Consider the following 20,055-nt stretch of genomic DNA (forward strand, 5'->3'; position numbering starts at 1 on the left):
CAAACAACCACCAGTACCACTGAGGTCAACATGGCTGGCAAGACTACAATGAAATGAATGCTATCACTGATTTGGCAACAGCTTTTATGAAGACAAATTTGGCATTATGTATCAAGTATCCATACTCCTTGACATAATAATTGTCTTTCTGATATTTATATCTTAAATAAATAATCCAAATATGGGGGAAGCATATTAGAAACCTGAATGTCGAAATGAAAGGGAATGATTAAGTATCATATAACTATTCATTAGAATATTATTCTGCCATTAAAATGACATTTAATATAATAACAAGATGCTTAAAATGTTAAAGGAAAACAAGAAAAATACATTAAATTATGTATATTTTATACAGCTGTTAAAATTAACCCCAATCTTCTTTAATGGGCATATTTTAACTTTCACTTTAGGCAGCATTTTGCTTTGCATCCCTTTCTGCAATTTTCTGTTCATAATTAGCATCTGTTAATGTTACACCAACCTACACATTATTCTACAAAAGAGAACAGAGAAGCCCCAGTTCACCAGAGGTACTCGGAGTCCATAGCCATGATGGCTGCTTTTCTGCCAGTTAAATATAGCGTAAAGGGACTTTCTTTAGGTAAGTTAAATATCCATTAACTTAGACACGGACATTTAGTGGAGTCAAATTTGGCCTCTACATCAGCTCTGGCCAAGATGTAGCAGAGAACTGTGCATGCAGCAGTCACTCCCAGACAAGGTGAAACCCTGAATTTGTAGTTTCTATAGGTAGTTAAATAAACTATTCTTACCTACTTATTAATACTTAAAAGTTGGTAGTTGTTTTAAGGGTTAAAATAGAAGCAAGTTTTCTGGGGAAATAATTCCTTATTTGATACTCTTAGAATCAAACATTTATGTGAATATTCTTTTTTAAAAAAATAGGTCCAAAAGACTCAGCCCGGATCAGCACTGAAGTTATATCAAGAATTAAGTCTGCTTCATGCCAATGAGCTGCTCCTCAGCAGGGGCTGGTTTTGCTACTTGAGGAATGACAACCACTCTGTTGTGTACACAAGAGAGCTGGACGGCATAGACAGAGTCTTCCTCATGGTTCTGAATTTTGGAAAATTATCACTGCTAAATCTGAAGGAAATGATTTCAGATATTCCCACAAGAGTAAGGATAAGGTTAAGTACCAATTCTGCCTACCAAGGCCGTGAAGTTGATACGCATGCCATTACACTGGACAAAGGAGAAGGACTCATCCTTGAATACAACACGAGGAATCTCCTTCATCGCCAAACAGCATTCCAAGATAGATGTTTTGTTTCCAACCGGGCATGCTATTCCAGTGTATTGAACATACTGTACAGCTTGTGTTAGGCACCTATGTGAAAGAGACGGCAACGCTGGCATTCTGTTCTATTGTAAGCATTTGCAGTAACTTCACGTACAGCAGCATGCTGCTGCGTGAACTTTATGAACGGTAATTAATTCTTAGACATTTCTGTAGCTTGAGTGAAACTGCTTTAGGATAGGTTCTCAAATGTTTTTCAAGAATAATAAAGTGTTTAAAAGAAAATTATCCCTTGCAGGAACTTGTAATTTTTTTGAGTTAGCATCAATAAAAGATGACCAGAGCACCTTAGGACTCCAGAATATGAGAGCGATCTAATGAATTTTAATGTGAGGAATATCATCTTCTTCCATAAAATGCAGGTACAGAAATTGGAGGATGACTTAACTGCTAGAGTATCTAAAAATGTTCACTAGCAAAGAAGCAGGACCTTGATTTGTAAACTGTTCAAAGAAAATCAGAGTAAAACAAACCTGTCCTGATGCGGGAAAGGGGAAAGTTCTGCTGTCACCAATCCCTCCTTCACTCCCTTCTCTATGTCCTTCTACAGAGCATGGTTTGAAAACTACTTTCCTAGGTTAAGGGGCACGTGCATCAATGGAGACAACGGCATAAGCAAGTGAGCTATATACAAAACAAAATCTGGATGGAGAAGCAAATTTTAAAAATTATTTACTAACTTAAAAAACTCACTTTTGTTAATGTAACTGGAAATATGACTATGAAATATTTCAGTGTGTTTCCAATTTCCACTGAATGCAGCATTTCAGAATTTTAGATATTTCTTAAGATTCTCGAAAACACTGGTGCTGTCAAGTCCAAGTTCCTCGTACAGGAATTTAATTTGGGCTGTAATCTAAAAGAAACACATTTAAAAAATTAGATAGAAGGCCTTTGTGGTAAAACTCCAGTGTTCAAGTCTCTCCTTGTCCATCCATCTTCACCTAACCCTGAAGTCAGCAATTTATGGCAAAGGTATTTTTTATTTGGCACAGAGGCAGAAGGCTCCCAACAACTGAGATTCAACTACTTTCTCTAACAGAGCTCCTGTATCAAGTACCTTTTCTCTTTATTGACTCTGAGTTCCTCCTTCCCCCTCAGGTCTCAGCCATAGACCTGACAGTTGGTGAAGCAGCCGGCACAAACCCTGCTGCAACCACTGAAAGGCCGAGTACAACACATCACTAATTGGGGATCTGTCAACTTAAAGGGGCTTGATAGCATACCTTTTTGTGAGAATCCTCAATCACATGATTGCCTCCAGGCTGAATATCTAAAATAATATTGGGGGCTTGATAACCTGAAAGAGTTAACATATGAAACAATTAGAAGGTTTCGGCCAACTGAGACCCACCCATTTCACCCGGCTCCCTCCAAGCACTCTATTAAAATAACAGCGAAGGAGAAAGGCATAAGCCACCACCACCACCAATAACAAAGACAGGAGAGGTGGGGAGAGCAGTAGAAAACAAATTTTTGAAACAGGAAAAGCAGGAGGAGGCCCAGAGGCAGAGGAAGCTGGATGAAAGAGACTACAGGGCTACATGGAGAAGGAAGCCAATTGGTCTTATGGAATCTGAGAGCCTTGTGACCTGGAAACACCAACTATAGCAATGGGTGAGAGTGAGACACAGAACTGAATACAGGGCAACTGTCTGGAAACTTGTATGTGAGACCCTCCAACCCTCAGCCCAGAAGGTCCTGGCATGTCTTGGCAAGGAAAAACAGTAAGAGTTCTTGTCTAATAAAATTGAAAGATCTAGAGAAAATTAAAGCTGCTAGTTTGGGCACTGAAGCTCCAGAGCAAAAACTTCAGAATTTGTTCTTAGAGATTCCCAAGAATAAAAGCTCAATTAATTTTGTTAAAGAATGAATGATATGATACGGTATGACAGTACACCTCCAAGTTATGTAGATATTTAAATTTACTTTTTTCTTTGTGCGTTGCCTACCTTATTTTAATGCTGTCCTTTGAAAAACAGGCGAGGCAGTTATAGTTATTACATTTGCTTCAAATGGGTAGTTGACACAGGAAAAACTGATTTGTCTAAAATCATGGGTGATTGATTTGGTCTGCAGTACTACTCTGAGCAGTACACTGAAGGTGACAGTCCATGTAGCTACATCCCCTGATCCCAGATGGTCTCCTACCTTCCCCGGTGCCCTTAGCATGCTCCACGATGGCTTCCTTGAGTTTCTCAGTGTAGTTTACAATTCCTTTCAGAGGCACACGTTCGTCATTTTCATAAGCTGTGATGTGAATTGAAGGAAAATGCTGAAAGAAAAGAGATGTACAAAGAATTTATATTATTCCTTATGGTCCCTTTCCACCTTATGGATTATGAAAAACACTTACCTCCAATTTCTTTTTCCCTAAGTGCTAGGACTTTTTTTCTCATTTGATATTCTTGAGAGATATATGGCATCACAATACTAGACTATTTGTTACCTGGAATAACCTTTTCTTGACTAGTGAGACCTTGATCTTATTGAATCTAGTCTCCTGAGCTATTAAGTTGAAACAAACATGGAGTATGAGCAGAGAAGGGGCTGAAAGGTGAGTATTATAAGGAGAAACAATCTAAGGCCTTACTAAATTCCTGCTTTGGTTCGGGTAAATATCCTTTTCATTATTCTATCACTTCAGCATAGTATATCATAACTGTCTTTCACTACCTTAGGTTTAATGTTTTGATAGGGACAGTAACGTTTTATGTAGTTCTTGTGTTTTTCATCAGATGAAGGATTCCCCCACTCTTCTAATTCTTCTAATGTCAGAGGAAGTGTAGTGTCCATCATGGTGTTGAGAACATCCAAGAAAGGTGCCTTAAAAAAAAAAAAGCCAGAGAAATTTAAACTTCAATTAATAAATTGGTAAAATGAGTTTCAGAAAAATACTATACTTTATGAATATACATGCTGACATCACAGAACGAAGCTCAAGAAGTTATGTACATTCCCAGGAGCCAGATTTATTAGCCAGTCTGTAACCAGGGCCTGTGATTTATAACTGGCTTTTAAGGTATTCAGACTCCTTAAATGACAAAGGATTTATCTTCCAATTTCACAATTTTTGCCTTTAGTTTTGTTTCTTTTATTCACATAATAAATGCCACCACCTCACATCCATTAGGCTACTATAAGAAAAAAAAGTGTTGGCAAGGATGTGGACAAACTGGAACAATTGTGCACTGCTGGTGGGCATGTAAAATGGTGCAGAGAGTATGGTGGTTTCTTAAAAAATTAAAATTAGAATTATCATATGATCCAGTAATTCTATTCCTAGGTATATATCCAAAAGAAATGAAAGCAGGGTCTTGAAGAGTACACCCCTGTTCACAGCAGTATTTACAATACCCAAAAGGTGGACATAACCCAAGTGGCCACTGATAGATGAATGGATAAGCAAAACATAAATACAATGATACAATGAAATTCAGCTTTACAAAGAAGGAAAATCTGACACCTGCTACAACACAATGGACCTTGAGAACATTATCTAAGTGAAATAAACCAGTTATAAAAAGACATATATAAAAGAAAAAAAAAGACATATAAAACATTGTACGATTCCATTTATATAGGAGGTACCTTAGTGTAGTCAGATTCATAGAAAACTAGAATGGTGGTTCCCAGGGTCCAGAGGAAGGGGAAATTGGGGAGTTGCTATTTAATGGGTACAGAGTTTCAGTTTTGTAAGATGAAGAGTTATGGAAACTGGTTGCACAACAATGTTGAGTGTACTTAACACTACTGAACTGAACACACTTAAAAATGGTTAAGATCGGGGCTTCCCTGGTGGCGCAGTGGTTGAGAGTCCGCCTGCTGATGCAGGGGACGCGGGTTTGTGCCCCGGTCCGGGAGGATCTTGCATGCCGCGGAGCGGCTGGGCCCGTGAGCCATGGCCACTGGGCCTGCGCATCCGGAGCCTGTGCTCCGCAACAGGAGAGGCCACAGCAGTGAGAGGCCCACGTACCGCAAAAAAAAAAAAAAATGGTTAAGATGGTAAATTTTATGTTATTTTACCACAATTAAAACTTAAAAATAAGGGTTTTCCTGGTGGCGCAGTGGTTGAGAATCCGCCTGCCAATGCAGGGGACATGGGTTCGAGCCCTGGGCCAGGAAGATCCCACATGCTTCTGAGCAACTAAGTCCATGTGCCACAACCACTGAGCCTGCACTCCAGAGCCCATGAGCCACAACTACTGAGCCCACATGCCACAACTACTGAAGCCCACGTGCCTAGAGCCCGTGCTCCACAACAAGATAAGCCACCACAATGAGAAGCCCACCACTGCAATGAAGAGTAGCCCCCGCTTGCCACAACTAGAGAAGCCCACATGCAGCAACGAAGACCCAACGCAGCTAAAAATAAATAAATAAATAAATAAAATTTAAAAAATAAAACCCCAACTACACATGAATAAACTCAGTTGGACATTTTACATTATAAAAAGGTAATAAATGCTAATTGAAGAAAATCTGAAAATTATCCAAGTTGAAAAAGAATATCACTCATTGGCTTATAACCAGTATTAAAACATTTAATAAAATGGGAGCTGCTTTGTTCATATAGCTATATGATCTTCTGTTAACATGTTTTGCAGCTTTCTCTTTTATTAACATTAAGCAAATATGGGCAAATGCAATTCTTTTTGGCTTCCTAGCATCTTAGCTCCTTTTCTGCATTTAGAATATCCCTAACCTTATGAGACAGCCTGCCTCTCACTGTCGAGGAGCTAAATGCCAGATAGTTCCTTTCCCAGCTTTCCCTCAGAGTGAGAGTAGCCACACGACTTAGGTTTACCAAGCAGACATAATGGGCTCCAAACTTTGAATGAATTGTGGGATAACTGCGTTACCTCCAATTCTTCACTATTATAAGCAATGTGGGATAAATATTCTTATATATTTCTGATTATTTCCTTTCTGATTTCTTTCTTTTTTAAAATTTATTTATTTATTTATTTTTGGCTGTGTTGGTTCTTCCTTGCTGCATGCGGGCTATCTCTAGTTGCGGTGAGCGGGGGCTACTCTTCGTTGAGGTGCGCGGGCCTCTCATGGCGGTGGCTTCCTGTTGCAAAGCATGGGCTCTAGGCACATGGGCTTCAGTAGTTGTGGCACGCAGGCTCAGTAGTTCTGGTGCACAGGCTTAGTTGCTCCATGGCATGTGGGATCTTCCCGGACCAGGGCTCGAACCCGTGTCCCCTGCACTGGCAGGCGGATTCTTAACTACTGCACCACCAGGGAAGCCCTCCTTTCTGATTTCTAAAAGTCAAAGGTTGCATTTTCTTTATAATTCTGCCATTATTGTCTTTGTGCATAGAGTTTTTTCCCTTCTATACTTAGTATTTCTATTAAAAAACAGATTTACAGATCAGGAATATTTAACACTTATTTACTTAATACAAGCCCACAGTGTATAGCCCACACCCTCAAAAAAAAAAAAAACCTGAAAATAATTTATTCTCCATCTTAGTCATTATATTCTAGAATATCTATTGTAGAAGAACAAAATTTGTCACCCCCATATTATTTCAAGCTGAAAACAACCAAGGCCCAAAAGACTCAGGAAGAAACTTTGATATTCTCCCTAACAGCCTGAAGAATTTAGATAGAGGGTGTATTACAGGAACATCACCAGATAATAAATATGGACTAACTGTGGTGGGGAAATGCTTAGAGACCAGAGTCCACTCTGTGTCCCATGGTCTCTGCTAACCCAGCAAACATTTGTTTACCAAACTTTTGCTTTTCCACCTCCATGTGAACTGCCTTCTACCCCTTGAAGTCTTACCCCTAACATCCTCTTCTGTCTTTAGCTGAAGATGGTGTTTAAGGTGAATAACCATGGCCACCATTCTGGTCATTTTGGTGAGTTACTCAGTCTGCTGGGTCTCTTCCATGTATACATGTTATTAAACTTTTGTTTGATTTTTCTCCTGTTAATCTGTCTCATGTCAATTTAATTCTGAGACCAGCCAGAAGAATCTAGAGGGAAGAGGAAAATTTCTTTCTCCCCTACACTAACCAGGAAGCAGGAGAAAGATGGAGGTGAAATGAGCGGCTATAATTTCATAACTTTGGACATCAGGAAAAGACTATAGAGCCTCTTCAGAACAGGAAAAGATATTTCAATTGAAGTATAGAAAAATATTCCTAAAGACCATTAATAAGAATAGAGTATGTGAAAATAGAGAGCCCCTAAATCCAGGACTGAAATGTTGATGGGCAAGAAGAGTCAAAGGATTTCACACATTCCAGAGTCAGTGTGCTTGACCTGACTTCCTGGATCTGGTGTTTTGTATATGCTTTGTCTCTTTTCCACCAACTCTAAACGTTCTTACAAATAAAAAATGATCAGTGGGAATAGCCATTAATATCCTTCAGAGGAAATCCTTAAAAATCAATAAAGAACACTCTCAGGGAAGTTCTCCCAGAGCTGTAATTCTGTGCTTAAAATTTAAAAGCTTTGTTGTACTCCTATGTTATGGTAAAACTGTAACAGAAAATTTTTCTTAGAGCATCTATTACTTCACGCCTCCCTATTCTGTAAACCGTAGAGGCAGAGTACTTACCTCCAAAGTCACAGCTCTCAGCAGCTCTGGATTAGAATTACACAATGCTCCCACAAGCACCCCTCCAGCACTGAAAGCAGTCAGGGTTGTTAGACTTGGCTGAGAAAAGCCTTGGCCATGAAGTGTCTTAATGCAAGCCTCTAAGTCAGCAAGGCCATTGAGTTTTTTAGTTAGACGGCCATCAGCATGCCACTGGAGGCCTAACTCACCACCTCCCCTGAAATTAAAGGGCAAAAAAGTTTTAGTGGGGAAAAATGTAAATGATATATAGGTCAGGGTCAGCAAACTACAGTCTGCGGGTTAAATCTCCCCATAGGCTTGTTTTTGTATGGCCCTTGAGCTAAGAAGGATTTTTACATTTTTAAAGGTTGGGAAAAAAAAAATCAACCAGGAATATGCAACAGAGACCACATGTGGCCTGCAAAGCCTAAAATGTTTACTATTTTGTTCTTCAGAGAAAAAGTTTGCCAACCCCTGACACAGACAATCAAAAACTGATTCAAGGTGGCACTGAGACCCGGGCGTGCAGTGGGGGGCAGCAGGCGTGGGGCAGGCATGGGGGCCTCATTGGCCTGGCACTAACGTCTCGCTTTGTGCCTCCCCCACTCCATCCTCTTCCCTGGCGTGCTGGGCCCTGCCAACCCTGCAGGACAGCCCCGACTTCCTCTCAGAGGAGGACCGCGGACTTAAAGCAATAAATGTAGATCTTCAAAGTGATGCTGCTCTACAGGTGGACATTTCTGATGCTCTTAGTAAGAGAGAGAAAGTAAAATTCACTGTTCACACAAAGAGTTCATTGCCAAATTTTAAACAAAATGAGTTTTCTGTTGTTCGACAACACAAGGAACTTATCTGGCTTCATGATTCCTTCATTGAAAGTGAAGACTATGCAGGTTACATTATCCCTCCAAGCACCACCAAGACCTGATTTTGATGCCTCAAGGGAAAAAGTACAGAAACTTCGAGAAGGGTCTATGACAAAGGAAGAATTCACAAAGATGAAACAGGAGCTGGAAGCTGAGTATATTTGGCAATATTCAAGAAGACCGGGGTGGGAGGGAGGGAGACACAAGAGGGAAGAGATATGGGAACATATGTATATGTATAACTGATTCACTTTGTTATAAAGCAGAGACTAACACACCATTGTAAAGCAATTATACCTCAATAAAGATGTTAAAAAAAAAAAAAAAAAGAAAGACCGTTGCAGTGCATGAAGTGTTCCTGTGTTGTGTGGCAGCACACCCCATTTTGAGGAAAGATTTAAATTTCTATGTCTTCCTGGAACATAATCAAGATTTGACTGTGTGAGGAAAAAATAAAAAAGAGAAACTTGAAGATTTCTTTAAAAATGTGGTTAAATCAGCAGATGAAGTAGTTGTTTCTTGAGTAAAGGATGCAGATGATTTCTCTGAGAGTGAACGAACATTCCTTTTAGAATATCATAACCGAGTTAAGGATGCATCTGCTAAATCTGATAGGATGATGAGATCCCACAAAAGTGCTGCAGATGATTACAATAGAATTGGTTCTTCATTATATGCTTTAGGAACTCAGGTTTCTACATATATATGCAAGTTTTTCTTAAAGGTCCAGAACTGTTTGATAAAACAAGAAAAAGTGTCAGCTGATGAGGACCTCAAACTTTCTGACCTTTTAAAATATTACTTAAGAGAATCTCAAGCTGCTAAGGATCTCTTCTATCGAAGATCTAGGTCACCACTGGATTATGAAAATGGTAATAAAGCACTGGATAAAGCAAGAGTGAAAAATAAAGATGTTCTGTAGGATGAAACGTCTCAACAATTATGCCGTCAGAAATTTGAAAAAATATCTGTCTCTGTAAAACAAGAACGTAGAGATTTTAAGACAAGAAGAGTTGCTGCATTCAGAAAAAATTAGTGGAACTGGCAGAGTCAGAACTGAAACATGCAAAGGTAGTGTCATATTAAAGATTTAATAATTTAAGTGACATAATTTAGTAATGAGTCAGTTACAAAACCTTATTCTAGTTTTAAAAATAGAGTATCTTAGAAATGAGAGGGATTTTAAAGATCATCTAATTTAAACAAGAATAATATCTATTATAATAGATCTAATGGTATCATTTTTTGACTAGTTGTTAAATAAATCTTCCTTAAAAAAAAAAAAACGGACTCAACAAATATGCTTTGAGTGCCTGCTTACTGTTTACCAGACACTGTGCTAAATGCAGGCCTTAAAAATATAAAAAAGTAGAATCCTCTGTCCTGGAGGTCATAATTTTGCGGGGAAAGAGAACAGCTACCAAGCAATGTGGTTGCTGCTATAACAGAACCAGAACCAGAGGAGAGAACATCCACCTGTCAGGTTAGGGGTATATATAGGAGTCAGGAACATGAATGCTTTAAGGAGGTGATATCTAAGCTGAGTCTTGAAGGAAGAATGTGAGTTCCCAGAAGGGCAAAGAAAGGGAAGGCATCAAGACACAGCATGTGCAAAAGCACAGAGGGGAAAGAGGTTGTCATTTGAAAGCATGTAGCGAGGCTGGATGTGTAGGATGTGCATGTCTGGAGAGCAGGACATGTTTGGGAAGTGATGACAGATGCCACTACAAAGATAAGCCAAATCATTAGGATGTTAAATACTACACTGAGGTATTTGGATTTTATTGTGGAGATGGGGAAGTGGTAAAGAATTTTAAGCAGAAACATATAATACTAATTGTGTCCTGAAAACAGCTTAAATAAAATGGAAGTTAGAGTGGAAAAAAGGGAGTCCAGCTTAAGAGGTTATTTTAGAAAAACCCAAACTCATGAGAATTAAATGGAAATAATAATGTAACTAAGAAAGTACAGTGCTTGGTTTATCTATTCTAAAAATCCTAAAAATCTGGTGTAAAATCCAAAAAATCTACCCTTTTGCTTTTGGGATTAATTAATATGTTACTGAATCAGGTTCTACTACCACAGGTTTAAGAATACACAAATTCAACAATGCAAATGAGAAAATAAACTTCTGCTCCCCAATATACTGTTATTTTGAACATGTGACAATACTCCAGTACTCATATTCCAGGCAAAATGTGCTGACTCACCGAACATGACAATATGCTAATATCCATCCATCGTCTACCAACACCCGCCTTTCAGGCCTGAAATTCATTTTCAGATCCATTCCATAAGCTCCATATACATGTACCAGGAGAGGTTTCTTCTGTAAGTCTTCAGAATCCATTTTATGGAAAATAGTCATTGGCACTAATTTTCCATCCTGGAAATGAAGATTTACTATGCAGGTAAAGAAGTCTTCTCAAACAGTTTTAACCCCAATTTTATGTGCTGCTTATTGACGTTGAGCACCAACTTCATTTAATTAAGACAAAAGAGTTACGGTCTCTAAAAATCCCTCAGGGTCCTTAATTTTCAGCTACTCTGCTGACCTATAATAGTAACTAGAAAGGAACAGCAAGAGTCTGGTTTGAAAACAGTTTATGAAATGTAGCTTTTCAGGACAGTAAAGTGACTTTAAAGAGTTCTTCACTACTCAGTATAACAATTTTTTTTTCTTTCACAACAAGCCAAAATACCTATCAAGCTTAGATATACTAGCACGGTATTCTTCCTATACCTCGGGTTACATATGGGCATTTCTCATCTTTGAATATATACAAATATGCTAATTAAAGAAGTTTTAACAATTCAATTTTCTGTACTCAATAGTCAGAATTCTCAATCATTAAAACCTGAAATCTCTTACTGACCTAACACCCACCCACATCCTCTTCAAAGACCTATTTATTTTTACAATGTTTAAAAGCGGTTTAAGTTTTATAAATTTTAACATCTAAATTATTTTTAGGGCAAATAACTATACTTCAGTGTAGTTCACACTCAACTGACTTCCTTTCATAGAAAAAGGGTAGAAAATGTTGGTTCTCACCCTGCTTACAGAAACTAATGAAAAAGCACTAGTTTACATAAGGAAAATAATATAACCAGGCCGCTCTCCCTATTTTTTTCATTCCCATTTTGAAAACTTCACTTTGGGGCACTAGAGTGTTATCAAATAAGGAAGAACTCTTCCTCTCATTATTATACCCGTTATGACAGTGTAACTGAATTTTCACCGTAACTGAATTTTCACTTCTCAGTAAGATTCATTCTTATAAAATGATGCAGATTTATTTCTATAAAATAATCTTGTTGTGGTCATCTTCCTGCCTCCTACCCAATTTCACTTAAACAAGCAGAGAAAAGCTTGTTGGTTAAAACTTATGAAAAGGAAGAGGTAAGGATGGTAGCAAGTCCCATGATGGCCTGAATCCCTGAGTTCATCAGCAGTGCAAAAATGCCTGTAGTTACAGCAGCTTCCCTTTAGCAGTTGTTTCCTTCTTCCCTAAGGTACGAAGAATCCCTTGGCTCTCCAGGAGCTTAGCTTCACTGTTCTTTCCATTTGGGGTATAATTACAACATTTTGGGAGATTGGTATAAATCCCATCTTTGTAAAACAAAACAAAGCCTAAACATATGTATTTTGTTGACAAAACCCCAAAATCTGGAAGGTGATAATGTGTCAACAATGATTATTTTTATGCAGTACAGCAAATAGGACTGAAAAGTAGTCATTTAAACTTTATACATTCTATATTTTTGTATTTGTTCTAATAAGCGTGTATTGCTTTTATAAAGTAGTTATTAAAGTAGTCTTTGCTTAAAGATATTTTTTAAAAAATCAGTGAATTAAAGAAAAAATTCACAAGGAAAAAAAGGCTTCTGTTTTGATTCATTCTTTGTCAGTACATGCAAAATTATCTGATGTATGATGTGCTAAGCTCTGAGAATTCCTTAAATTCAAGGCCATGGTTTATGTATTAATTTGTTCCTCACTTGCTCAAATTTTCTTCTCTACTTACTACCTCCCCAACCTCCCACTGCCCCCGGACAATCTTCCCTCTTTTACGCTAGACTTTGGCCATACTGTTCTCCTTTATACTTCTTGAATGCATTATTTCTCCCTCAATTCAGGGCCTCTGCACAAAATAGAATCCTCCTTCCCCTTTTCTAGCTTAACTCTTGATCATCTTAGAGGCATTACTTCCTCAGAGAAGCTTTCCCCAATTTCTCCAGACGAGGTAAGGTCCCTTTACCACATGTTTCCACTGTACTCAGTACGTCTTCCTTGGCAGCAATCAGTACATTAGTAATTACTTCTTCAAAATCTAGCATCTTCCCCACTAGATTTAACCTCCATGAGGGCATGGAGTCTATATTAGTCTAGTTCACTCTAGTCAGTTGCTTACTACCTTCATAATTTTTGTCATAACTACACAGAAACTTTATTTTCTTCTTGAAATCAACTTTTAATATTCAAATATACACAACACATGAAATCAAGGGCTTGCTATGATGGTTATAAATTTTCGAATCTGTGTTAAAATAAATGCATGAGTATCAGAAGTTAAAAAAAAAAGTCCATGTACCCCCTAAAATCATTTGGGTCTTGCTGTGGAATGTGAGATCCACTTTACTAAACTGTGCTAATGTAATCCCAGCAATTGCACAATACTTGACAAATAGTATCCTTTCAACAAACAGAGGCTGACAGTGGGGATGACAAAGACTTACCTTGCTTTTGGCTTCTATACGTAAAACACGACTAGTCTTTGTGATTGGGTCTTCATGCCCAGTTTCCTCAAACAGTTTGCCTTCTGAAAACTTATACGTGTAATATTTAGGGGGGCGTATAGGAGAGCAAAGCTGAAAGGGGCAGTTCTTTGGGTCTGAATTTGTATCCATTATGAATCCACAGGCCCAAGGTGGGAGCTGAAGAAATAAAACAGTTATTTTTACTCTTTATCTAGACACTAAGTATTATTAATTAAATTTCTGGGTCTGCTCCAAACAAGATGATGTGGACATCAAATTTATTTTTATCCATTATCACATAATGCCTCATCTAAGGGTTACTTCAGCACAACAAAAAATATTTCAAGTGAAAAACAAAACTCTATGCAAATGACCAATAAAATAAGGAAAAAGTACAGTAAAATGGTTTATCATGAATCTAGATTTACATGAAGTCTCCTTCAATAAAAAAGTTTATTTTGGGGGTATATACACTTGGGCAATGACACAGCAAAATGATTAAGAATAACAGCAAATCAAGTAGTAATTCCAGAACCCAGAGACATCTCCAAGATCTCTATTCTCTATTCTCATAGAACATGAAATTTCTCACGTGTGTTTTTAATAATTTATCCAGCAGCCCTTACTCTGCTGCCTGGACAGCAGCAGTGATGACAGTTATTATTCCAGGGCTACAAACTGGCTCAGCAGCACTAAAGCATTTACAATTTGTTTTTAACTTTAGCTCCCAGGGTAACCATTGTGCAGAAGAAAACCTTTCCCGCACATCCACTCTGAGAGACTCACAGCTATTACGCTTAAGATTCTTAACTTTAAGAAAAAAGGAAAGAAATCAAAATTTATTCTCTCAGAGCAGCAGGGTCCAGCCTCAAGCCTTCCACTAACATCCCTCTTACACCTTTTAAAGAACTCTAGTAAGCAGGCTGACAGTGTGTTAGAAATGGTACTGAGAGTCAGAACATTAATAGAAAATTGGCTTTCTTTTCCTGAGTAATTGTAGAAAGAGCAAATTCCTTAGAAAATCAGAGGTCTTGGCACAGCAACATCACTGGTGGGCACTATTTAGAAAGGGTAGGTGGGGGATCTATGCATAAAGAGTGTACCATTCAACCTGTAGAAACTACAGCCAAAGAGCTTACGTTCACAGAGCAAATTCCTTGCAATTAATCCAAAGAATCCACTGCCCTGAAACACTAGGGACATAAATTTGCAATGTCTCTCTAAAAGAGTTCCTAATTTATTCTCCTCAGATTGCGGGTTATTTTCAAGGATAATTTGTTTATTTAAATATAAGCCATAACTAGAAAGAAAAATGTAATCATGGAAGTTGGGAAATCTGTTAGCAAAAGTGAAATGTAAAAGTAAAAATTGAGACCTCAGTGGGAAAAAAAGGAAGAAGCATTGCTATTAACCTTGTAACAGAGGCCTCAGATTGAGGGCACAAGGCTCCTCAGCCCTCAGGGGTACAAGTTTTTCTCCCCTTTGGTGACACTTTAAAACATTTTCCATGTGACTCATGTAGTTAGTTTTTTTTTTTTTTTTTTTTAGTAAGCTTAGTTTCTGATTAAATGGTTCCAATAAATCAAAAAGTCTTTTGGGTGTATTTCTTAAACTAATGGGACCAAGGTTAAAGTTTTAATCATAACAAAAACTGTTCTACGGCTATGGACTTTTTAAAGTCTGTCCAGCTGATATAGAGGTATTAACTATCTCAAGGATATCTTCAGCCACATTTCCTATTGAGATAGGCCTGCAGTATCATCTATGTATATTAATGAACAGAGCCTGAGAAGAATTATAAGCTGGCCAGGTGATATGCAGATATTCCTTGAGATATTTGACAGAAACAGGTTTAGATTAAGCATTCTATCAGCTAACCACAGTCATTTCATCAAAAGAATGATTAAGACATACATGCTGAAAGAAAATCAGCCCAAGCATGCAGGCTGCTCCAGATGCACTGATGTTAGCACAAAGCAAAACATTTCCTAATTTGCTTTAATTAAATATCATAACCAAATAATATATCATAACTAAAAACATCACCAGGAAATACTGATGACATGATGACCAAGGATATGAGGCAATATATTAAGGGCTTCACATTTTCTATTGCTGAGATTGAGTTTATAAAGCTCTTTTAGTCAAGTGCGCACTGGGCAGAGATGTTACATACAGAAATACTTTATAATCCACTCACAGTATGGCTTACAGATGTCCTTTGTATATAGCACTGTCTGTACATATTAATCAGTGTTACCCAGTTCATAAAAAGGCTCTGATCTACAGAATTCTCTTTAACTAGCACCTGGTATATAATATAGTATTTGATTCCATGTGATGATAACTCAGAATATCATACTCAGATCATAATAGGTACTACAGGTTGGGAAAGGTCAAGGAATAAAGAAATAGAGGATACAGAATAAATGAAAGACATGATGTTTGTGTTAATGGAAGTTAAAACAATGGAAACTGAGGCATATCTTAAAAATACAAAAAATATAAAAGGCCATATTTACTTAGAAATCACATCTTAGCAAAGTCTCATGACATTCCTAATTCTGAAAGAATTTTGTTATAATAAATGCATTGCTAGAAATTATATATTTTCTCCCATCCCTATTCCTATGGACTACAATAAGAACAGATGCTCTGCCAGTTTCTGGATTGAAGATGTCTGAATTTGGCATCAATTAGCAAGTGAAAAGACACACTTTGAGTTCAGTAGATGAAAGCAGTAACAAAATTGCTGGAGTTAAAAATCACCATTTTTGTTTTAGGACATTTATACAGCCTTCTAAGGCATAAGACATTACATTTGATAATTTGATAATTTGACTTCATGAAGTAGATGGAAAATTTTGGTTGTTTTATTTAGGCCCTAGTTATTTCTTATTTATAGCACTGTAACAATCTCAAAACTAACCTCTATGCTCCTTATCTCTTGGTGCTTTGGTGTGCTCTAGCACGTCTGCCCGATAACCTCATGAAGTACAGCTTGACTCCTTAAATTATTCCCCTGCCCGCACACTTCACATGCTCCCCTCTTCATAATTTAGGCATATATTCACCACCTTGACAGTCAAAGAATGTCAAATCATAGCTTCATCACCTAGAAATTTATTCTGCTTCAATAAAAATGAATTATTAGCAGTTTCCTGAACATTTTCTGAACTTCTCCAGCTTAGAGCTTCATTTGATGGACTTTCTCAGCCTAGAATACCATTCCCTTCCCCACCCATCAAAATCCTATCTATCCTCTTCGGTTTATCTCAAATTCTACTTCTCAAAGCTTTCCTGGGCCCTCTTCCTTTCCTTTGGGCCTCACAGCACATTTTATGTTTCTGATCCCACTTATTTAAACCCATCTTATACTTGATCTTTGTGTACTAGTCTAATCTCATGATAAACTGTATTCTCCTTAAGGCCTGATATTTTGTCCTACTATCTTTCCATTCCAGAGTGCCCAATACACAGAAATTTGATAAACATCCAGTGAATTTACTGGAATTGCATTTTAACAAAAATTGTGATAGTAGTACAGATGGGGAGGTACAAGTGGTCTGTTTGCTGGTCACACAACTCCATATCAAGCAAAACAGAGGCCTCTCTTCTTCCCTTCAGTGCATGCTATCTAAAGTCACATATTAATGCTGCTTTAAAACTGGGCAATAACGTTACCGTTCACCAGTTTTAGCAATAAAATTGGCAAAGAGATGATGAAGACATGAGAATGCAGTGGCAGAAACATAGTAGCAGAAACACAGTGGGTATGACTACTATCCCCACTGGGGGTGTGGGATGGGAACAGGAGGCAGTGGTTAGGCACTAGCTGCCAAGTTGGCCTGAGTTATTACTATATCTAAAGTTGTAGAGATATGTGATATAGAGATAAGCAGAAAGAGAAATACAATGGCACTTTACCTCTGAAATCATGCCATAAGACAGTATTTTTAAGTAAAAGTGCACAAAAAGGAAGGTCCTCTAAGTAATTCTAAAACAAACCTCCTAAACCTGATAAAGACCCAATATGCTAAATTCCATTTAAATTAATTTCCTTTTAAGAAAAAGTATATTGGTATTATTCAAAATTTGATGTTCTGTTAATACACTGCATATATTTTGACTAATGTATTATCTTTTGAAAATTAAACATACCTTTAGAGACTGAACTGAATCGTCAGCCAGACCAATCACATTAACATAAAGTAGATTGCTATGCTTCAGGAATAGAACACAGTGATCCTTAAACATGTCCAGGTCTACAACTTTGGTATTTCTCTTCATTGTGAAAAATAAATCCCAATTCATAATAGCAGGGGTATCGGCTGCTGTTCTCATTAGCTGTGTGGAACAAAATTAGAAGAGATCTAGGTACCAGAACATGATTACTACAGCAACCAGAAATGAAACCACTGAAAACCAGACCATACTCGTCTTCACCATTTTATGAAGAGCTGAAGGAACTAACTCTGCATCAGGCCTGAAGTGTGAACATCACCGTATGAATGAGCCCAGGGCTAGCCTGCTGGGTGGGTATAGCCCAGTGCTTAGCTGACTGGTCAACCAATGGACATTTGAGTGAGAGTACTGACAGCCAGTTGACTGTGGAACTATCAATGAGCCTAGCCAAAACCAGTAAAAGAACTGCCTGAGATCAATCCAAACTGCTGACTCACAAAATCATAAGCTTATAAAAGTTTGTTAAGCCACTAAGTTTGGCCTTGATAACTAATATATTCAGGATAGAGTATGTTTTCATTTACTAACCTTTTTAGGTACAATTAAAATATGAAGAGGTATTAGCTCTAAGGGAAGAGAAAGGGGATTGGTTCTACATAGGAAGGTAGCATTAGTTTTTACAATACCCAAAGCTTACAAAACAATAAACTTTTAGAGCAAGAAATGTTGATGTTAGTGTAACACTCCCTAAGAGCCTAAATGGGGACCAGGAGGATACAGGATTTACCTTGAATTCTGTAGGCTCGCCAACATTAGTGAGAATGTATAATTCATCATCTCTGTGTTCTACGTAGTAAAGGACCCCGTGTATTCGCTTCTGGATAAGTACTGGTGGGTCCCAAGGGCTCATGCCATCTATCAACCACACCTCTGAAGTGGTCTTGTTCATAATATTCATGGTGAGAAAACGACTGTCTTTTGTAAGATAAAGGAAAACAAAAAAGCTGCACAGGAGAGGGAGAGAGAGATACGAAAACCCAATAAATTTCAAATGCAGGCTATCTTGTTAATGACAATATCTCACTGGTGTTCAGTATATATATTAATTTATAATGTAGATAGAAAATAAAAACTCCTTAGTGAATACTGCTTATAAAAACTGGCTATTATATTTCTCATTTCCTCCCCAAAGGCATTCAAAATAATTTTTCTCTAACATTTTATTATAAAAAATTTTCAAACATACAGTAAAGATGAAAGAAATGTAAGGTAAATACCGACATACCTACCACAAAGGTTCAATCATGGCTAACATTTTGTTATATTGTCTTTATCACATATCTATGTATCTATCAATCCATCTTTTTTTAAAAAATGCATTTCAAGGTAAACTACAGACATCATCTAACTCTCAATCACATTAATAGATTATAGGGCTTTTTCCTGAGAAGAGGAAATAAACTTCCTAGAGGAGATATGTAACTGTAGGGAAGAAAAGGGACATAGAGTTTCCTTTGTTTTTCTTCTCTGTGCATGTTGGATATCCTTTTTCCTACTCTCCTAGTTTTTACAACAAAACAAACAACAGGAAGAAAAACCCTCACAATCTCACTAACCTAACACATTTTTAAAATTAACTATTTTAATTTTTCTATTTTTCCTTCTAAGGCTTAATTGTATTTTATACATGTCTTTTTTTTGTGTGTGTGGTACGCGGGCCTCTCACTGCTGTGGCCTCTACCGTTGCGGAGCACAGGCTCTGGACGCGCAGGCTCAGAGGCCATGGCTCACAGGCCCAGCCGCTCTGCAGCATGTGGGATCCTCCCAGACTGGGGCACAAACCCGTGTCCCCTGCATTGGCAGGCAGACTCCCAACCACTGCGCCACCAGGGAAGTCCTATACATGTCTTTAAATAGATGTAGTTATTTAAAAAATATAGATGCAATTCTGGCTTCTGCATTTAGTTTTTTTGTTTGTTTGTTTGTTTTTTATTGGCTGCGCTGCGTGGCACATGGGATCTCAGTTCCCCAACCAGGGATAGAACCTGCGCCCGCTGCAGTGGAAGTGCAGAGTCTTAAGCACTGGATTGCCAGGGAAGTCCCTGCATTTCTTCTTACACATATTATCATCTTCCCCTACATTAGTTATACAGTCTGTGATCATTATTTTTAATGGCTACCTAATATTCTATCGAGTTGAATTATCATAATTCTTAAAAATGTAGATTTTAATGTTTCATTGTAATAAATATAAAAGGGAATATGCCATGAAGATAGTTTCCCTCTCCCTAACTTAAAAAAAAATTAATTTGGTTGTGCTGGGTCTTCTTAGTTGTAGCCA

The 20,055-nt window shown here is 37.7% G+C and overlaps 2 protein-coding genes and 1 pseudogene across 4 annotated transcripts in view; 2 read left to right on the forward strand and 1 right to left on the reverse strand.

Moving 5' to 3' along the window:
• The window catches only part of SLC3A1 (solute carrier family 3 member 1), a 31,958-nt gene extending 30,413 nt beyond the window's left edge, over positions 1 to 1,545 (forward strand). Inside the window, exon 10 of the mRNA XM_007459958.1 lies at positions 910 to 1,545. Within this exon, the coding sequence (XP_007460020.1) occupies positions 910 to 1,350 (441 nt within the window). The 3' untranslated portion in view covers positions 1,351 to 1,545. The remainder of the gene's footprint in view (positions 1 to 909) is intronic.
• Positions 1,546 to 1,555: 10 nt separating this feature from the next.
• PREPL (prolyl endopeptidase like) overlaps positions 1,556 to 20,055 on the reverse strand; it is a 55,281-nt gene continuing 36,781 nt past the window's right edge. The window contains exons 7-15 of one of the 3 annotated variants that reach the window (XM_007459959.1): positions 18,502 to 18,718; positions 17,691 to 17,876; positions 13,509 to 13,706; positions 10,979 to 11,154; positions 7,903 to 8,119; positions 4,001 to 4,150; positions 3,476 to 3,599; positions 2,551 to 2,624; positions 1,556 to 2,180 (exon numbers count right to left, since the gene is read on the reverse strand). In XM_007459959.1, the coding sequence (XP_007460021.1) occupies positions 2,091 to 2,180; positions 2,551 to 2,624; positions 3,476 to 3,599; positions 4,001 to 4,150; positions 7,903 to 8,119; positions 10,979 to 11,154; positions 13,509 to 13,706; positions 17,691 to 17,876; positions 18,502 to 18,718 (1,432 nt within the window). In that variant the 3' untranslated portion in view covers positions 1,556 to 2,090. The remainder of the gene's footprint in view (positions 2,181 to 2,550; positions 2,625 to 3,475; positions 3,600 to 4,000; positions 4,151 to 7,902; positions 8,120 to 10,978; positions 11,155 to 13,508; positions 13,707 to 17,690; positions 17,877 to 18,501; positions 18,719 to 20,055) is intronic. The other 2 variants (XM_007459960.1, XM_007459961.1) reach the window with 2 other exon arrangements.
• On the forward strand, positions 8,231 to 9,854 carry LOC103091495 (sorting nexin-6 pseudogene; annotated as a pseudogene).

The sequence above is a fragment of the Lipotes vexillifer genome, unplaced genomic scaffold (assembly GCF_000442215.2).
Source record: "Lipotes vexillifer unplaced genomic scaffold, Lipotes_vexillifer_v1.1 scaffold666, whole genome shotgun sequence".
NCBI lineage: Eukaryota > Metazoa > Chordata > Mammalia > Artiodactyla > Lipotidae > Lipotes > Lipotes vexillifer.